We start from the raw sequence: 16,616 nt of genomic DNA on the forward strand, positions 1-16,616 counted from the left end.
ACGGCACTATTTCGAAGAAAAGCAGGGGAGTGCTCCCCGGTGTCCTGGCAAATATTTATCCCTCAACCAACATTGCGAAAACAGATTGCCCGGTCATTATCTCATTGCTGTTTGTGGGACCTTGCTGTGTGCAAATTGGCTGCTACATTTCCCTACATTACAACAGTGACTACACTTCAAAATGCACTTCACTAGCTGTGAAGCATTTGAGATGTCCTGAGTTGTGAATGGCGCTTTAGAGATTAAAGTTCTCTCTCCAGCCTTTTCACCCCCGTTGTACTTTTCTAACTGCCTGAAATCCTGAGGGACCCTCAAAGTCCCGTAACCAAAGGCATCACAAAGCACAAGCCACAAAGGATGCTGAGGTCCACACTCCTCCATTTGCAATCCCACACATTTATATCTTTAAATGCACCAAGTTAGAGGGAGCCAAAATAAAGAAGTGAATTCACTGAAAATCAGTCACCAGGCCTGCACGAAACTGCAGTGTCGGCCTGTGAAAAAATATCTTTACCATATCCACTTCATCTGTAAACATAACCCAAGCAATTTGCCTGAAGTGAATATTTTGATAGCAAGCTGGCTACAAAACAGAAAGCAGAGGGAGTAGGGGTTAAAGGTTAGACCACACTTGGAGACTGTGCACAGTTCTGGTCTCCATATTATAAAAAGGATACAGAGGCACTGGATTTACTAGAATGATACCAGAACTGAGAGATATACCTATCGGGAAAGACTGAACAGGCTGGGGCTCTTTTCTCTGGAAAAAGAAATAACTGAGGGATGACCTGATAGAGATCTTTAAGATTATGAAAGGGTTTGATAGGGTAGATGTGGAGAAGATGTTTCCACTTGTGGGGGGAGACCAGAATTAGGGGCCACAAATATAAGATAGTCACTAATAAATCCAATAGGGAATTCAGGAGAAACTTCTTTACCCAGAGAGTGGTGAGAATGTGGAACTCACACCCACAAGGAGTAGTTGAGGTGAATAGAATAGATGCATTTAAGGGGAAGCTGGATAAACACATGAGGGAGAAAGGAATAGAAGGATAGGGTGATAGGGTGAGATGAAGTAGGGAGGGAGCTCGTGTGGAGCATAAACACCAGCACAAATCAGTTGGGCCGAATGGCCTGTTTCTGTGCTGTACATTTTATGTAATTCTATGTCATTTTCAGCTATAGATTCCCCGGTGAAGTGCTGGAAATAGTGACAGGATCAATTGAAGGGATGAACTAGGTATCACACAAGCAGAGTATCGACACATCAAAGTGTTTCAGCTTCAATGCAATTCATTTCCTATAGTTCATTGATACTCATATGCTAAGTTATAGCCCTTTAACTGCTTGCCACCGTCACTAAAAGGAAAACAAATGACATTTAAGAGTCCCACACCTACACACGCTGCCTGGGGATCAAATCAAACCAAGTCTAAATAAAGCAAACACATATAATCTCATGAGAGATTGATCTGGGGAAATCACAGCCAGAATGAGTAAACACAATGCCCAGTGAGGTACTGAACCATACGGACCTGACGTTCACTGATTAGTCAGGGTAGCAGTTGCAGGATTACAACTGGCCTCAGCACCGCTGCTCAGTTGTGATAAGAACGTAAGAAATAAGAGCAGGAGTAGGCCGTACGGCCCCTCGAGCCTGCTCCGCCATTCAAGATGATCATGGCTGATCTTCGGCCTCACCTCCACTTTCCCGCCCGATCCCCATATCCCGCGATTCCCCCAAGAGTCAAAAAATCTATCGATCTCAGTCTTGAATATACTCAACGACTGAGCATCCACAGCCCTCAGGGGTAGAGAATTCCAAATATGCAAGACCCTTCAAGTGAAGAAATTCCTCCTCATCTCAGTCCCAAATGTCCGACCCCTTATCCTGAGATTATGTCCCCTAGTTGTATACACTCCAGCCATCTACCCTGCCGAGTCCTATGTAGTTGAATAGCCAGTCATGTTCCAGGGTGACATGAAGAATGGTCACCTGGGTGTAAAGGTATCAAAGAGACATCAGCACCTATGGAATCATACCCCATTACAAGTCAGTGCCCAGAGGAGAGGAGAGGGGAAAAATGACTGGGATTAATAACAGAGAACAATGCACAGCCAGGGGTGATTGCAAGCCAGTTAAATCACGGAGACATTCAGACATCAGAAACTGTAACAGCAACGTTCAAAGTTTATAATCCTCACATGAAACATTCAGTGAGGGCACAGCCTTGAAATCATTCCAACATATCTTTCCTGAAAAAAAACATATTCTGTACACCAGCAGTGTCTAAACCACAATCCCACAAACACCAAGTAACTACATTTAAATTTGTACATAAATCTCTCTCCTCCATCGAGACCCTTCTTAAATCCGACCTCGTTGACCATCACCTGTCCTGATGTTTCCTTCTTTGGCTCGGTGTCAATTTTGGTCTGATTACGCTCCTGTGACGTTTTACATTATAGGCGCTATATAAGTACAAGTTGTTAGTATCTATGGGTCTTGATGCTCCATGACATACAGCACACAGACAAAAAGCTGGGGGACCCCCCCAGTAGGTAAAGGTGGGTTTGGTTATTTTTGGGAGCTAGGGAGCTACAGTCAGAATGTCCCTTCCAGTCAACATCCACAAAGAAGCTGAAACAAATGCAATGCAAATCATTCCGAGGTAATAAATCACATTCGTATTTAATTCCATGAAGCGATGTTCAGATAAGGATCATTAAAATCTGCTTGATTGACAATTTAAAATAGCCAGGGTTTTTCAGATTTTACATGTGGGAAAAAAAGTGAGTACATAAACACCCGAGTAAATTCAGAGAAATCAGTAAAATGGCAGTTTTTATTTTGAACATCATAGAATCATGCAGCACAGGAGGCCATTCAGCTCATCGTGCCTGTGCCTGCTCTATGAAAGAGCTATCCAATTAGTCAAATTCCCCAGCAAATTATATACTTGAAGGGGAAAAATATCAGTCAAAACCAAAGAAAATAGGCAAAAAACTTAAAAATGGTACAGTCAAGCTAAAATGATAAATCACAATCATTTACAATTCATGGACACCATCAATGCTTAAATCCTAGATTGTATACAATTTTACAACACCAAGTTATAGTCCAACAAATTTGTTTTAAATTCCACAAGCTTTCGGAGGCTTCCTCCTTCGTCAGGTGAAGGAGGTGAACCTGACGAAGGAGGAAGCCTCCGAAAGCTTGTGGAATTTAAACAAATTTGTTGGACTATAACTTGGTCAGGTTCACCTGACGAAGGAGGAAGCCTCCGAAAGCTTGTGGAATTTAAAATAAATTTGTTGGACTATAACTTGGTGTTGTAAAATTGTTTACAATTGTCAACCCCAGTCCATCACCGGCATCTCCACATCATAAATCCTAGATAGCCAAGTTAAAAGAAAATTAGTAGAACCTATGTTTAACGTTGTGGCTTCAGTCCCTTACCTGCCACTATGATGGTGTGATAATAAAAATTGTTGAAGATTATGCACTTGCCTTTAGCAAACAATACCTTGGTGTTTGACCTGAGCCAGCCCATCATTGCATGACCCCAGTCTTCAGGGGACTATCAGTGTGGGAACTTGTCAGCGCCCTGCTGCCGTTGCTCCATACCTAACTAGGAATGAAAGGCTGACGTTTACTGCAGCAACTAAACATCCACGTCCCCTAATTTTAAAAATACAAATTGCAAAAAAAAAACCATGTCGAGGCATCTGTGCAACTGTTCTGTGCATAAATCTCCCAACAATATATTTTAAAAAATCACACCTTGGCAGTGGCAGATAAGTGGCTGAAGCCACATCAAACATAAGATAAAAGAAAATTAGTAGAACCTGAGTTTGATTCATATTCAAAATATGTATTTACTCGAGTGTTTCCTCACCGACTTTCGCTCATTACACTTCAAAAAATATAAAATCCGGACTTTTAAATTCTCAATTAAACAGATTTTAATTACCATCTCAGCACCCGAACCAAAAAAATATCCAGCAATTTCATCAGAGGGAAATGGCTTATAGAAATATATTTTAAATAATAACAATGATGATCCTGGTGCTAAATATGCTTTGCACATTCCAAATCTGAACCCACCCTTTAAATTGCACAGCGGCAGATCCTGGGGGGGGGGGGTCTTTTTCTTTTTGCAATTTGTCACTTGTTCTGCAAATGGTGGAGTTTACTGCCTGAAAGGGCTCGGGCCCCGTGCTCCGCCATGCAGTCGGGGTGGGTGGGGAGGGGGGTCGTTGAAACGGGAAGACCGGCTGCTGCGGCGCGCGGGTCCCGGGGAGGAGGAGGAGGAGGAGGCCCGGGCCCTGAAGCCGCCCGCTCGCCCGCCCGCTCGCTCTTTACCTCGGCAGCACTGCTGGTGCTGATCCGTCGCCTCCTCCTCCTCCTGTTTCTCGATCACCGGCAGGCCCAGGCTCTTCCCCATCTTCATCCCGATCCCGCTCGACAGCCACCTCGCCTCGCTGCTCGTCCCACCTCCGCTCCGCGACGCCTCAGGAACAAAGTGCTGCCGTTCGGCGGCCGCTCCGCTCGCCATCGTCAAAAAAAGAGGGGTGCTGACGGAAAGAGCCGAGGTGCTGACGGAAAGAGCCGAGGTGCTGACGGAAAGAGCCGAGGTGCTGGCGGAAAGAGCCCGAGGTGCTGACGGAAAGAGCCCGAGGTGCTGACGGAAAGAGCCCGAGGTGCTGACGGAAAGAGCCCGAGGTGCTGACGGAAAGAGCCGAGGTGCTGGCGGAGCGCGGCGAGACCCGAGCTTGGCGCGGAAACTGCCGAGTGTTCCGACCCGAGTCGCGTCCGCACCCTTCGGAACCCGGAAATTACCGAACTTGAAACGGAAACACCCGAAGGTGTAGCGAGAGGGAAATTAGCGAAACTACACACAAAACGAGAGAAAATCTGGATTAAAATTACACTGAAGATGTACTTCCGAGAAAAAAACACCGGAATGTTCACGGCCTACCTGTCAATTCCGCATTTTCAATGTCGCACGACGGGATTACGCGTAAATGCAGCTGTGATCCGGATATGGCGGTGTCCTGGCAACTGTTGCCACGGTGACGCGGCGCAGCGGGGGGCGGGAAGATGGCCGAGTACCCGTGTGGCGGGGAGTGTCGCTGTGGGTGTCACCCCCTGGCGGTCCCCCGCAGCCAGGCGTGGAAGGAGAGAGATGTGGCCAACTGGATAGAGAAACTGGGGTTCCCCCAGTACAAGGTGAGGGGGTGAGCAGGGCAAAAATACACCCGGGCAAATACTACTGGGCAAATATACACCCGGGGAAATACTACTGGGCAAATATACACCCGGGTAAATACTACTGGGCAAAAATACACGCGGGTAAATACTACTGGGCAAATATACACCCGGGCAAATACTACTGGGCAAATATACACCCGGGTAAATACTACTGGGCAAATATACACCCGGGTAAATACTACTGGGCAAATATACACCCGGGTAAATACTACTGGGCAAATATACACCCGGGTAAATACTACTGGGCAAATATACACCCGGGTAAATACTACTGGGCAGATATACACCCGGGTAAATACTACTGGGCAAATATACACCCGGGTAAATACTACTGGGCAAATATACACCCGGGTAAATACTACTGGGCAAATATACACCAGGGTAAATACTACTGGGCAAATATACACCAGGGTAAATACTACTGGGCAAATATACACTCGGGTAAATACAACTGGGCAAATATACACTCGGGTAAATACTACTGGGCAAATATACACTCGGGTAAATACTACTGGGCAAATATACACCAGGGTAAATACTACCGGGCAAATATACACTCGGGTAAATACTACCGGGCAAATATACACTCGGGTAAATACTACTGGGCAAAAATACACCCGGGTAAATACTACTGGGCAAATATACACTCGGGTAAATACTACTGGGCAAATATACACCAGGGTAAATACTACTGGGCAAATATACACTCGGGTAAATACTACCGGGCAAATATACACTCTGGTAAATACTACCGGGCAAATATACACCAGGGTAAATACTACTGGGCAAATATACACCAGGGTAAATACTACTGGGCAAATATACACCAGGGTAAATACTACTGGGCAAATATACACTCGGGTAAATACAACTGGGCAAATATACACTCGGGTAAATACTACTGGGCAAATATACACTCGGGTAAATACTACTGGGCAAATATACACCAGGGTAAATACTACCGGGCAAATATACACTTGGGTAAATACTACCGGGCAAATATACACTCGGGTAAATACTACTGGGAAAAAATACACCCGGGTAAATACTACTGGGCAAATATACACTCGGGTAAATACTACTGGGCAAATATACACCAGGGTAAATACTACTGGGCAAATATACACTCGGGTAAATACTACCGGGCAAATATACACTCGGGTAAATACTACCGGACAAATATACACCAGGGTAAATACTGCTGGGCAAATATACACCCGGGTAAATACTACCGGGCAAATATACACTCGGGTAAATACTACTGGGCAAATATACACTCGGGTAAATACTACTGGGCAAATATACACCTGGGTAAACACTACCGGGAAAATATACACCTGGGTAAATACTACTGGGTTAATGTACACCCAGGTAAATACTACCGGGCAAATATATACCTGGGTAAATACTACCGGGCAAATATACACCCGGGTAAATACTACTGGGAAAATATACACCCGGGTAAATACTACTGGGCAAATATACACAAGGTAAATACTACTGAGCAAATATACACCCGGGTAAATACTACTGGGCAAATATACACAAGGTAAATACTACTGGGCAAATATACACCTGGGTAAATACTACAGGGAAAATATACACCAGGCTAAATACTACTGGGCAAATATACACTCGGGTAAATACTACTGGGCAAATATACACCCAGGTAAATACTACTAGGCAAATATACACTCGGATAAATACTATTGGGCAAATATACACCCGGGTAAATTGGACATGAAGCTGAGTTCGGATCGGTCAATGCCCTGTGGGTGGCGGAGAGGGCCCAGGGGCTATGTGGCCGGGTCCTGCTCCGACTTCTTGTGTTCTTTAGATTTGTGGTTGGGATCAGATCAGCCATGATCTTATTGAATGGCGGAGCAGGCTCGAGGGGCCGATTGGCCTACTCCTGCTCCAATTTCTTATGTTCTTATGTTCTTACTGGGCAAATATACACCCGGGTGAATGCCACTGGGCAAATATACACCTGGGTAAATACTACTGGGCAAACATACACCCGGGTAAATACTTCTGGGCAAATACACACCGGGGTAAATACTACTGGGCAAAGACACATCTGGGTAAATACTACTGGGCAAATATACACCTGGGTAAATACCACTGTGCAAATACACACCCTGGTAAATACTACTGGGCAAATACACACCCGGGTAAATATCACTGAGCAAATACACATCTGGGTAAATACTACTGGGCAAATATACACCGGGTAAATACTACTGGGTAAATATACACCCGGGTAAATATACCTCCGGGAAATATGCCCCATGGAAAATATACTCCCGGCAAATGTATCCCTGGGCATATATACCGACTAAATACCCACAGGCAAATATACCCCCGGCAAATATTCTGACTAAATACCCCCGGGCAAATTTACTGACTAAATAACCCCAGGCAAATATACCCCCAGCAAATAACCGACTAAATACCCCAATGCAAATATACACCCCGGCAAATATACTGACTGACTACCCCTGGGCAAATATACCAACAAAATACCCCTGGGTAAATATACCCCTGGGCGAATATAACCCCAGCCCATTTGATCTCACCCATCCCTATTACCAACCCTACCATTTTGCCAGCTATTGCTGAAATGAGTCCAGTCTCAGTCTCAACCTCCCTCCTTTCCCTACCCTCCACCCCCATTCCAAATCAACCCTTGTGTAATATTTTCGTGTCCTTTATTCCAGGATTGTTTCACATCAAACAAAATCACTGGCAGGAAATTGATTTTTGTCAACTGCTCCACTCTGCCCAATATGGGAATTACAGACTTCGAACACATGAAGGTCAGTTTGTGGGAATTAAAAAATACTGGTCCATCTCCTCCTGGTGCACCATTTTAAAGTCATACGCTCTGTCCTTATGTTTATATTCCCATTACAAATTCCCACATCCACATTTATAATAGAAACTGTCTCTGTGAATGGGTCACGCTGTAATTACACTCTCCAGACCGTGATGGTGCTGCAGCACCTCCACTGGGGGAAGATGTAATTACAGCGTGACATATTTACACAGTAAATTTCTATTATTAATGTTGATGTAGGAATTTATAATGGAAAAATTTGGCAGGAAGTGCACATAAGACTTTTAATATATTAAATAGATATAAGCTTTGGGACTGGATGGCTGGAACATGTGGGAGTGTTGCACTAGCAGTGAGATATTCTCTTACCTGCTGTTCCCCAGTGTTCAGATTTAAACCTAACCGGCAGGGTCTGTAGGAATGTGACGGGTGTGACGGGGTCGGGGGGCGGGGGGGGGGGTAATGGATGGCAATGAAGGAACGGATCAGAGGCCGAGTTGGCATTTGGGATGGTGGAGGGAGAGTTCCAGCAGTAACTGCGGGAAGGGGGAAGAGGCCAGAAAGAACAGGGGGAGGAGAGAAAGACACATGAAGTGGGGGAAAGGGTGCCAGCATAAAGTGGGGGGGGGGGGGTCAGAAAGAGTGCCAGCATGAACTGGGGATGAGCGAGAGTGCCATCATGAATGGGGAGAGAGAAGATTGCCAGGCTAAACGTAGGGGAGGGGGAGGAAATAGTGGGACCGGAGAGTTGGATGTGGGACAGTAACTTTTTTTCACGTTCATGGGATGTGGGCGTCGCTGGCGAGGCCGGCATTTATTGCCCATCCCTAATTGCCCTTGAGAAGGTGGTGGTGAGCCGCCTTCTTGAACCGCTGCAGTCCGTGTGGTGACGGTTCTCCCACAGTGCTGTTAGGAAGGGAGTTCCAGGATTTTGACCCAGCAACGATGAAGGAACGGCGATATATTTCCAAGTCGGGATGGTGTGTGACTTGGAGGGGAACGTGCAGGTGGTGTTGTTCCCATGTGTCTGCTGCCCTTGTCCTTCTAGGTGGTAGAGGTCGTGGGTTTGGGAGGTGCTGTCGAACAAGCCTTGGCGAGTTGCTACAGTGCATCCTGTGGATGGTGCACACTGCAGCCACTGTGCGCTGGTGGTGAAGGGAGTGAATGTTTAGAGTGGTGGATGGGGTGCCAATCAAGCAGGCTGCTTTGTCCTGGATGGTGTCGAGCTTCTTGAGTGTTGTTGGAGCTGCACTCATCCAGGCAAGTGGAGAGTATTCAATCACACTCCTGACTTGTGCCTTGTAAATGGTGGAAAGGCTTTGGGGAGTCAGGAGGTGAGTCACTCACCGCAGAATACCCAGCCTCTGACCTGCTCTTGTAGCCACATTATTTATGTGGCTGGTCCAGTTAAGTTTCTGGTCAATGGTGACCCCCAGGATGTTGATGGTGGGGGATTCGGCGATGGTAATGCCATTGAATGTCAAGGGGAGGTGGTTAGACTCTCTCTTGTTGGAGATGGTCATTGCCTGGCCCTTGTCTGGCGCGAATGTTACTTGCCACTTATCAGCCCAAGCCTGGATGTTATCCAGGTCTTGCTGCATGCGGGCACGGACTGCTTCATTATCTGACGGGTTGTGAATGGAACTGAACACTGTGCAATCATCAGCGAACATCCCCATTTCTGACCTTATGATGGAGGGAAGGTCATTGATGAAGCAGCTGAAGATGGTTGGGCCTCGGACACTGCCCTGAGGAACTCCTGCAGCAATGTCCTGGGGCTGTCCTGATTTTTTTTTTTTTTTATTCGTTCACGGGATGTGGGCGTCACTGGCAAGGCCGGCATTTATTGTCCATCCCTAATTGCCCTCGAGAAGGTGGTGGTGAGCCGCCTTCTTGAACCGCTGCAGTCCGTGTGGTGACGGTTCTCCCACAGTGCTGTTAGGAAGGGAGTTCCAGGATTTTGACCCAGCGACAATGAAGGAACGGCGATATATTTCCAAGTCGGGATGGTGTGTGACTTGGAGGGGAACGTGCAGGTGGTGTTGTTCCCATGTGTCTGCTGCCCTTGTCCTTCTAGGTGGTAGAGGTCGGCGGGTTTGGGAGGTGCTGTCGAAGAAGCCTTGGCGAGTTGCTGCAGTGCATCCTGTGGATGGTGCACACTGCAGCCACAGTGCGCCGGTGGTGAAGGGAGTGAATGTTTAGGGTGGTGGATGGGGTGCCAATCAAGCGGGCTGCTTTATCTTGGATGGTGTCGAGCTTCTTGAGTGTTGTTGGAGCTGCACTCATCCAGGCAAGTGGAGAGTATTCCATCACACTCCTGACTTGTGCCTTGTAGATGGTGGAAAGGCTTTGGGGAGTCAGGAGGTGAGTCACTCGCCGCAGAATACCCAGCCTCTGACCTGCTCTCGTAGCCACAGTATTTATATGGCTGGTCTAGTTAAGTTTCTGGTCAATGGTGACCCCCAGGATGTTGATGGTGGGGGATTCGGCGATGGTAATGCCGTTGAATGTCAAGGAGAGGTGGTTGGATTCTCTCTTGTTGGAGATGGTCATTGCCTGGCACTTATCTGGCGCGAATGTTACTTGCCACTTATGAGCCCAAGCCTGGATGTTGTCCAGGTCTTGCTGCATGCAGGCTTGGACTGCTTCATTATCTGAGGGGTTGCGAATGGAACTGAACACTGTGCAGTCATCAGCGAACATCCCCATTTCTGACCTTATGATGGAGGGAAGGTCATTGATGAAGCAGCTGAAGATGGTTGGGCCTTGGACACTGCCCTGAGGAACTCCTGCAGCAATGCCCCGGGGCTGAGATGATTGGCCTCCAACAACCACTACCATCTTCCTTTGTGCTAGGTATGACTCCAGCCACTGGAGAGTTTTCCCCCTGATTCCCATTGACTTCAATTTTACCAGAGCTCCTTGGTGCCATACTCGGTCAAATGCTGCCTTGATGTCAAGGGCAGTCACTCTCACCTCACCTCTGGAATTCAGCTCTTTTGTCCATGTTTGGACCAAGGCTGTAATGAGGTCTGGAGCCGAGTGGTCCTGGCGGAACCCAAACTGAGCATCGGTGAGCAGGTTATTGGTGAGTAAGTGCCGCTTGATAGCACTGTCGACGACACCTTCCATCACTTTGCTGATGATTGAGAGTAGACTGATGGGGCAGTAATTGGCCGGATTGGATTTGTCCTGCTTTTTGTGGACAGGACATACCTGGGCAATTTTCCACATTGTCGGGTAGATGCCAGTGTTGTAGCTGTACTGGAACAGCTTGGCTAGAGGCGCAGCTAGTTCTGGAGTACAAGTCTTCAGCACTACAGCTGGGATGTTGTCAGGGCCCATAGCCGTTGCTGTATCCAGTGCACTCAGCCGTTTGTTGATATCACGTGGAGTGAATCGAATTGGCCGAAGACTGGCTTCCGTGATGGTGGGGCTATCGGGAGGAGGCTGAGATAGATTATCCACTCGGCACTTCTGGCTGAAGATGGTAGCAAACGCTTCAGCCTTGTCTTTTGCACTCACGTGCTGGACTCCGCCATCATTGAGAATGGGGATGTTTGCAGAGCCTCCTCCTCCCGTTAGTTGTTTAATTGTCCACCACCATTCACGACTGGATGTGGCAGGACTGCAGAGCTTTGATCTGATCCGTTGGTTGTGGAATCGCTTAGCTCTGTCTATAGCATGTTGCTTCTGCTGTTTAGCATGCATTTAGTCCTGAGTTGTAGCTTCACCAGGTTGGCACCTCATTTTTCGGTACGCCTGGTGCTGCTCCTGGCATGCTCTTCTGCACTCCTCATTGAACCAGGGTTGATCCCCTGGCTTGTTGGTAATGGTAGAGTGAGGAATATGCCGGGCCATGAGGTTACAGATTGTGCTGGAATACAATTCTGCTGCTGCTGATGGCCCACAATGCCTCATGGATGCCCAGTTTTCAGCTGTTAGATCTGTTCTGAATCTACCCCATTTAGCACGGTGGTAGTGCCACACAACACGTTGGATGGTGTCCTCAGTGCAAAGACGGGATTTCATCTCCACGAGGACTGTGCGGTGGTCACTCCTACCAATACTGTCATGGACAGATGCATTTGCGACAGGTAGATTGGTGAGGAGGAGGTCAAGTAAGTTTTTCCCTCGTGTTGGTTCGCTCACCACCTGCTGCAGTCCCAGTCTAGCAGCTATGTCCTTCAGGACTCGGCCAGCTCGGTCAGTAGTGGTGCTACCGAGCCACTCTTGGTGATGGACATTGAAGTCCCCCACCCAGAGTACATTTTGTGCCCTTGCTACCCTCAGTGCTTCCTCCAAGTGGTGTTCAACATGGAGGAGGACTGATTCATCAGCTGAGGGAGGGCGGTAGGTGATAATCAGCAGGAGGTTTCCTTGCCCATGTTTGACCTGATGCCATGAGATTTCATGGGGTCCAGAGTCAATGTTGAGGACTCCCAAGGCCACTCCCTCCTGACTGTATATCACTGTACCGCCACCTCTGGTGGGTCTGTCCTGCCGGTGGGACAGGACATACCCAGGGATGGTGATGGAAGAGTCTGGGACGTTGGCTGAAAGATATGATTCTGTGAGTATGGCTATGTCAGGCTGTTGCTTGACTAGTCTGTGGGACAGCTCTCCCAATTTTGGCACAAGTCCCCAGATGTTAGTAAGGAGGACCTTGCAGGGTCGACTGGGCTTGGTGTTTTGCCGTTGTCGTGTCCGGTGCCTCGTGGTCCGATGCCGGGTGGTCCGTCCGGTTTTATTCTTATTATGACTTTTCGTAGCGAGATTTTACAACTGAGTGTCTTGCTAGGCCATTTCAGAGGGCAATTAAGAATCAACCACATTGCTGTGGGTCTGGAGTCACATATAGGCCAGACCGGGTAAGGGCGGCAGGTTTCCTTCCCTAAAGGACATTAGTGAACCAGATGGGTTTTTACGACAATTCGGTAGTTTCATGGCCATCGTTACTGATACTAGTATTTTATTTCCAGATTTTTAAAATTTAATTAATTGAATTTAAATTCGCCAGCTGCCGTGGCGGGATTTGAACTCATGACTCTGGATTTTAGTCCCGACCTCTGGATTACTAGCCCAGTAACATAACCACTATGCTACCGTTGGCCTCCAACAACCACTACCATGTTCCTTTGTGCTAGGTATGACTCCAGCCACTGGAGAGTTTTCCCCCTGATTCCCAATGACTTCAATTGTACTAGTGCTCCTTGGCTGTAATGTGGTCTGGAGCCGAGTGGTCCTGGCGGAACCCAAACTGAGCATCGGTGAGCAGGTTATTGGTGAGTAAGTGCCACTTGATAGCACTGTCGACGACACCTTCCATCACTTTGCTGATGATTGAAAGTAGATTGATGGGGCGGTAATTGGCCAGATTGGATTTGTCCTGCTTTTTGTGGACAGGACATACCTGGGCAATTTTCAACATTGTCGGGTAGATGCCAGTGTTGTAATTGTTAAGGTAAAGTTTGGGGAAGCGATGGGCTGGTTGATCTGTTGAAAATGTCACTTTGTTTTGCCTTTTTTTTCAGATTTCCTTTTTTTATGGATGAAGTCTAGGTGTCAACCGTGGCTCAGTGGGAAGCACTCTTGTCTCTGAATCAGAAGGTGTGGGTTCGAGTCCCCGCTCCAGAGACTCGAGCTCATAATCCAAGCTGACACTCCCAGTGCAATACTGAGGGAGTGCTTCACTGTCGGAGGTGCCGTCTTTCGGATGAGATGTTAAACCGAGGCCCCGTCTGCCCTCTTAGGTGGATGTAAAAGATCCCACCGCACTATTCCAAGGGCCGGTGTCCTGGCCAATATTTATCCCTCAACTAACAGCACTAAAATCTGGTCATTTATCTTATTGCTGTCTGTGGGATCTTGCTGTGTGCAAATTGGCTGCTGTGTTTCCTACACTACAACAGTGACTACACTTTCAAAGCAGTTCATTAGCTGTGAAGCACTTTGGGATGTCCTGAGGTTGTGAAAGGCACGATAGAAATGCAAGTCTTTCTTTCTTAGAAGGCTTAAATGAACCAGAATGCATCAACTTTAACGTTAAAATTCTCTGAGGGGAGCATTCCCTTGGCCACGTGGAGATACCCCACCAATCTTCTGCCTTCAGTGTTTGAAGTTCCCCTTTCAGGTTTTCATATCCAGATGGTTTTTACTCCTCCATTACAAATGAAGGAATGCTGACAGTGTACAGTTCAACACCGATGTGAGCACTTGTTTTAACGTGTAATCAGGGCTGTTCTGTGAGCTGATAGTTTGCTACCTTGGCCTGTGTTCTAATTGCTGTGGTTCACCAACGGCGACCGCTGTTATTAACAGTTATTGTTGTACTACTTCCACCTCTGTAACTTCGCCCGTCTCCGCCGCTGCCTCAACTCATCTGCTGCTGAAGTCCTCATCCATGCCTTTGGTACCTCCAGACTCCAGACTGGACTATTCCAATGCTCTCCTGGCCGGCCTCCCACCTTGCACTCTCCGTAAACTTGAGCTCATCCAAAACTCTGCTGCCCGTATCCTAACTTGCACCAAGTCCCGTTCTCCCATCGCCCCCTGTGCTCACTGACCTACATTGACTCCCGGTCTGGCAACGCCCAGATTTTAGAATTCTCATCCCTCCATGGCCCTCGCCCCCCCCTCCCTATCTCTGTAATCTCCTCCAGCCTTACAACCCTCCGAGATCTCTGCGCTCCTCCAATTCTTGCCTCTTGTGCATCCCCGATTTTAATCGCTCCGCCATTGGCAGCCGTGCCTTCAGCTGCCTCGGCCCTAAGCTCTGCAATTCCCTCCCTAAATCTCTCCCCCCTCTACCACTCTCTGTTCCTTTAAGATGCTCCTTAAAACCTACCTCTTTGACCAAGCTTTTGGTCACCTGTCCTAATACCTCTTTATGTGGCTCGGTGTCAGATTTTGTTTGATAATCGCTCCTGTGAAGTGCCTTGGGTCATTTTTACTATGTCAAAGGCGCTATATAAATGCAAGTTGTTGTTGTTTTTAGGTGATTTCCCGCGAGATTCGGAAGCTGCTGGACGTTGAGGAGTCGGTCTGGTGTAGGAGCATTTTCCTCCCCCACAGGGGTCCCATGGGGTTGTTTCTGGAGCGCAAGGCATTGACGGGACAGAGAGCCGACGCACTGACTCTAGAAGAGTTCCTGAAGGAGCTGGACGACTGAATCTCCCCCATGAAGGGAGTGCCAATTGAGAAGATTCATACCTGCCGTTCCGATCACGAAGAAACACAGGTTTCTCAAAGTGGAGTCCCAGACCCTAGGGAGTCCAAAAATGGGGGTCCAGGATGTCCTGGTTATCAGATTTCTGTCTGTCGTAAGATGTAGTATTGCTGTGTATTTGTTGACAAGATACCATATGTGTGTCTTTGTTCCCTTTGATTTGGTTAACTCAATCTCACCAATTCCGGAGATTAGTCACAGACTTTTATGAACTTCTACTTTAGCCATAAGCATCTCGTGAGGGGACTGTATTAAACGCTTATTATATAATATCCGTCTGCTACAGTTTGGGAGGTGTCCAGATGTCTTTTCTGAATGTAAAGGGCTTGACACCAGTTATCGTCAGCAAGACTGGGTCTCGTGTGAACCAAAACGTCCTGTGTCGCATGAACATTGCCCAGGTAACCCCTGTTGCAGCAAGTTGCCTGTTGGAGGGTACATACAATACCCATTACATGTCCCACCACCTCAAACTGTAAGAAAAAATCGCACTGCTAAACCACCCGCTACAAGCTAAGTTACCACCTGGCTCTATGAAATGATCTCTTCGGGCCGATGTTACAAGTCCTTGCTGATGGTGGATGGATGGATGCAAGTCACATGAGATTTGAAGCTTGCCAAATTTTACGAGGTGCAAAGACTGCTTTATGTGTACGGCCTTCAAATAGATAAAACGAACAAGAACCTTGAGTGATCCAGATATCAGAAAAGATGTTTTTTTTTTAATTGTAAACACCAGAAAGACATAGAATACCTGGAAGCCTAGTCCTTGTCCAGTTACAGCTTCTGATATGCACCTGTCTAATTCAGTGTGACATCTTGCAAAAGATCCACGTGCCAGAATGGAGAGGAAGCCGTTACAATGCCCTCTCCTTCCACGGAGGACTCCTGGCCCCGCCCCCGGTCCGGCCTGCCCCAGGCTACCTACTGTGAGGGCCCTGGGAAGCGGCTGTAAGTGGGGCAGAGGGGAGGGGAATTCTCCAAGGGCCAAGGCCCTGCTACCATTTGCATGTAGAGGGCAGGGAAGGGGAAAGCTCAGCGGTGGTATGGAGAGGCGGTGGGGGGGGGGGGGAAAGAGAGGGAAATCTCAGTTTGCAGACGAGAAGTCCCCCCCCCCCCCCCTCAAAATCTTTAAGCTGACAAAAGTAAACTTGTAAAGGGAATCACAACTGTTAGTTAATAGCTTGAGGCTCTGAGCACAGAAAGATAAGTAACTGTATGACAATACAAAGAAATACATACATGCAAGATTAGTTAAGCTGAGATGAAAAGAC

General features: G+C 47.5%; 2 protein-coding genes across 3 annotated transcripts in view; one reads left to right on the forward strand and one right to left on the reverse strand.

Moving 5' to 3' along the window:
* The window catches only part of tmed8 (transmembrane p24 trafficking protein 8), a 25,106-nt gene extending 20,236 nt beyond the window's left edge, over nucleotides 1-4,870 (reverse strand). Inside the window, exon 1 of the mRNA XM_067992197.1 lies at nucleotides 4,367-4,870. Coding sequence (XP_067848298.1) covers nucleotides 4,367-4,559 — 193 coding nt within the window. The 5' untranslated portion in view covers nucleotides 4,560-4,870. The remainder of the gene's footprint in view (nucleotides 1-4,366) is intronic.
* Nucleotides 4,373-16,032, forward strand: LOC137326750 (sterile alpha motif domain-containing protein 15-like). 2 transcript variants are annotated; one of them, XM_067992132.1, is made up of 4 exons: nucleotides 4,373-4,682; nucleotides 4,748-5,233; nucleotides 7,996-8,094; nucleotides 15,112-16,032. In XM_067992132.1, exons 2-4 carry the CDS (start codon nucleotides 5,105-5,107, stop codon nucleotides 15,283-15,285), a joined length of 402 nt encoding a protein of 133 aa, XP_067848233.1. In that variant the 5' UTR covers nucleotides 4,373-4,682; nucleotides 4,748-5,104; the 3' UTR covers nucleotides 15,286-16,032. The 2 variants fall into 2 exon arrangements, with proteins under 2 accessions (XP_067848233.1, XP_067848232.1); XM_067992131.1 differs by having other exon boundaries at nucleotides 4,373-5,233.
* Nucleotides 16,033-16,616: the final 584 nt, after the last annotated feature.

The sequence above is a fragment of the Heptranchias perlo genome, chromosome 10, assembly GCF_035084215.1.
Source record: "Heptranchias perlo isolate sHepPer1 chromosome 10, sHepPer1.hap1, whole genome shotgun sequence".
NCBI classification, from domain to species: Eukaryota; Metazoa; Chordata; class Chondrichthyes; order Hexanchiformes; family Hexanchidae; genus Heptranchias; species Heptranchias perlo.